Raw genomic sequence first — 4,196 nt, 5'->3', positions numbered from 1 at the left:
AGGCTCACCGAGCCATTTATCCCTCCACCCTTCAATTAACCCCACATGTGTTCATCGGCCAGGTTGGCACAATAAACTTTAACTCTATCACTGGGCTAGTTTTTGCAGGGAGAAAACAAAAATATAGAAGACACTCCTATTAAGTAGGATACACCAGATAGTAGATGACAGCAAAAGGCCTAAAAACAGCTGTGCAACCAGAAGTTTGGGGAAGGGAAAGATGAGTTGGAGCAGGAGAGGGACAGAGGACAGCCTTCTAGAACGTTCAGAGCTATCATGTAAGGGGGAAGGGATCAGATAGGTAAGGTAGCCTATGGGAAATAGGAATGCTCAAAGACGGTCCCACTGGTTCCTACAGAACCTGAAGGTGAGGTTGGAAGTTGAGAAGCTTGGATTTTATTCCTGACCCTGTCCCTGACTGACTGTGTAGCTTGCCTCTCTCCAGACTTCATGCTCCTTTTTTTGTAAAATGGGGATGATTATGGGGTGGTCAGCATTGTTCAGGAATCATATGTGTGTTTGAAACGTGTGTTTTTCTAAATTGCTGTATTCCTTTTTTTTTTGTCACTCAGCACATTGAGTTTGAGCTAGATCCTTCCAGATGTGGAATAAATATTCACTGAACACTTACTAATTGTCACAGTTCTAAATGTTGAAGATACAGGCCTCCGCCCAATAATGGTAAAATTCTCAGCTTGCCTGGGCCATGAGTAGACTCACTGGCTCATCTCTCGTTTCTCAGTCTTTACCTCTGTGGATACAGTTCATCCCATGTGGTCCAATAACCCACAGTATCACGTCCATCAACCATTCCTGGTCTTACCACATCCCCTCCTGAACTGGCCCTAAGTCTACACAGACACTCTGAGGCAAACAAAGGTATCCTCAAAGTACCCAGCAATCTTATGATCCTTTCTTCCTCATGGCCTTGAATAAGGTTGTTCTAAAGCAGCCATTAAATAAGTCTGTGTTTCTCTTTGTGTGTCTGTCTTCCCTGCCACTGTCCTAAGAAACAATTTTCATTATGACCTTTACATACTACAGTATCCCCACTAGGATGGATGTTTGTCGGGGCTTTGGGCACTTCTTATTGGCTCTTAATATTGTCTAAGAATTCTTCTTACACATACCATAGGTGATTGACTCTCTTTAGTAGTTTATAAGTTGTATGTCCTACTTTGCTCAGGAAGGTCCAAGCTTATGCTTATTGCCCTAGCATAATTGTCAATTATGTTCATTATCTATCTAAAAAGTTTCTCAGTTTGGACAATGTATTAGATCATCACTCTGGGTTTACATGATTTTGTTTTTCATACATATGTGCTGTCACCCCTCAGCCCCCTCCAATCCCTACTTTGCAGTCTGTGCAGGGAAGTCCTAGAGCAGACAGACCCTTGGCATCTGACCAACCGCCTCAGAGGACAGTAGCTACATTTGAGATGGGGTGGCCCATTTGAGGTAGAGAAGTGGGGGAAGTGCCTATCTACAGTGTTCCCAGTCCATGTGAGAGGTTGTCAACACTGGACGCTTAAGCCAGCAGGTCGCTCAGGGTGCCATCCAACACATAGCTGGACCTCAGGCCTTGGGTCTCTGGTTCCTAGTGCCAGGAGCAGGGGCAGAAGGAACCAGGAACTCTGCTGAGAAAGTTTGAGACCAAGAACAATGCCCAAGCACTAGCTAGCCAGAATCTCCCAACACGGCTGACTGCAAGGATGGGTCCAATTGGAGGCCCTCAGGGTCCAGATGGCACCTGAGAAATGTCCCAGCCTGAAGCCAGGTGAAGCTGAAGTGTGAAGTAGAGCAGATGGCTTCAGGCAGGTGGGGCAGCGGAGGTAGGACCTAACACACAGCCCTAAGTTGAGGTCTCTGAAACCCCAGTCAGAGGGCCACTTCCACAGCTGTATTTTACCACATCCTAAACTCACCTGACACTAGCCACGAGCATCACAGCACAAGTAAGTGCAATTAGTAGACGCCGCTGTCCTTCAGTGACCATGGATAAATAGTGCTTCCTGCAGCAAGCTCTGAGCTTAGTAAGCAGTAGAGAAATGAGAAAGCCAACTTAGACAAAATGGAGGGTTAGTTTTTGTTTTGTCTTTAATCAGAAGCATCAAAAGAGAATAAATTGTGATGTTGACAGCAGCTATGTCAATGTACTGCACAACTAAACCCAGGCTGGCTCCTCCTTGTTCACAAATGGGCTCCCCATATGCACGTAAGGGTGAACTTGTACAGACTCAAGTCTCTTGCAAAACTGAGCTGCTAAAGATTTGGACCCCCAGAAAGCATCACACCGTGCTCCCATTATCTTGATTCTTCGGGGAAATGCTGTTCTCCTAGCCTCCTCGAGTGAACATGGTAGCTTAAGAAACCATTTTCTAAACCATCCCCAACTTCTTTGTCTGCACAGGTAAATCCAAAACTCTGGATGAGATAAGCCCACCCGCACCACGTGCCTCTGACAGTGTGGAGTTCAGCGACCCCTGCCCGGAGGCCAGAGAGAAGCTGCAGGCCATGTGTCGCTATATGTGAGCACCTCAGGCATTGGGGGTGGCGTGGTGTCCTCACAGTCCTCCCCACACCAAGGCTGAGAAGTGATCACCAAGATGGCTGCCAGGGCCCATTTGAGCAGGAAGGTGGGGGCAGGGAGGACAAGCAATATGTCTGAATCATGTCAGGAAACGCTGGCCACTTTGTCATTATAATAGTGAAGATGATAATGTCTGTCCCTTTACACACACACACACACACACACACACACACCATTCCCCATGCCCCATTTGTAATTCTTTGTCCTTACTACATTCTGATGAGAAAGACTTAATTAACATCTGCCTTTTAGTCAAGGGAACCAAGGCAAACTAGGTTGGTAAGTGATTGTCTGTGGTCACACAGCCATGTCTGTCAGTCTTCAATTGCAGTAGTCTTTGTCCCTGCAGTGTGACTTCGCTAGTAATGCTCTTTTAATGCTTGCTTATTTGTTTTCTATTTAAAGACTCTGTGTCCCAACTTTTTATTTCTTAACATAACTTGCTTATGTCCATCTTCCTTAAACAATGCCTCTCCAATAAAACAAGACTATTTACCTGGATTCTTAATAATATTTATGATGAAGGGGATCCCACAAGTCCTAGCACTTCTACACTTCGCCAAAGTCCCTGACCACAAAGGATTAAAAATGTGCAGAGTCTCCAGGTCACCTGTTTGACCTACTCTGCAAATTCCACTCTGTAGGGCATCCTCGCAGTGCCACAGGTGGAAGCCCAGGCAGCAGGCCAGGGCCCGGTCTTTGAGAAGTGCCACGACATTCCTGTTTCTTCCTAAAAGTACAGTCTTTGAGGGTAAAGAGGTGGATCCTTCTGAGGACAGAAAAGGCAGTGGGCATCTGGGGAGCTGAGAATTACAGAGAGATAGCTAGAGCCTCCTTAGGGAGAGCCAAACAGCTAAAAGACATGCTGGTATCTTTCCCTGCAGAGAAGCAGAAAGGACCATGTGGAAAGGAAAAAATATCTGCTACCCGGTGATATTCCGTAACTACAGGACAAAGATACCCCCTCATCCATCACCCACTGCCAAAAAAGATACAGGGTTGCAATCAACCCCTGCTGTGGGTTCCGTCCACCCTCCGAGTTCCACCGCCCGCCATCTTCCCACTCAGCACACTCACCATGGCCGGCATTCTCAAGAATGGAAAGGAAGCAAGAAGCACGTCAAGTTGCATTACACCTTCTATGACGGGTCTTCTTTCGTTTAGTATCCTTTCACCTGGTGTCTTCTGCCTTCTCAGCAACTCAGTCTGACTCCCCGAAAAACCCCAAAGGAAACGGCATATTGTTGAGTTGCTTCCAACCTGTGGTGGCCTCCAATGTGCTAGAGGAGAACTGTGATCCACAGGGTTCCCAGTGGATAGGTTTGGGAAAGGAGATTACCAGGAGTTTCTTCTGATGGACCTCTGGCTGAACTCAAACACTTACCTGAGGTACCCAGGGACCCCCCCTGGAAGTCCAGGGCTTTAAAAAGCTTTTAAGTGTTGACTTTGACTTTGGGTTTTTAGCTGATCAGAGAAACTTAGTGCTGTGTCCTTAAGAGTTCTTCCAGGTCCATCCCTTTACAGAAGGGGAAGAGACGAGCCAGTCAGGGTGCGATGTAGCAACGATGAAACATACAACTTTCCTCTAGTTCCTAAATGCTCCCCC

At 46.7% G+C, this 4,196-nt stretch overlaps 1 protein-coding gene across 1 annotated transcript in view; it reads left to right on the top strand.

Moving 5' to 3' along the window:
• Positions 1 to 4,196, top strand: part of CUNH3orf20 (chromosome unknown C3orf20 homolog) — a 110,740-nt gene that overhangs the window by 20,119 nt on the left and 86,425 nt on the right. The window contains 2 exon segments of the mRNA XM_045289984.1: positions 2,411 to 2,528; positions 3,475 to 3,753. Coding sequence (XP_045145919.1) covers positions 2,411 to 2,528; positions 3,475 to 3,753 — 397 coding nt within the window.

Source organism: Echinops telfairi, unplaced genomic scaffold, assembly GCF_000313985.2.
Source record: "Echinops telfairi isolate 266 unplaced genomic scaffold, ASM31398v2 ScPeMD7_31;HRSCAF=116, whole genome shotgun sequence".
Lineage (NCBI taxonomy): Eukaryota > Metazoa > Chordata > Mammalia > Afrosoricida > Tenrecidae > Echinops > Echinops telfairi.
The sequence above is the reverse complement of the archived record's forward strand: the minus strand, read 5'-3'. Positions and strand labels throughout refer to the sequence as shown.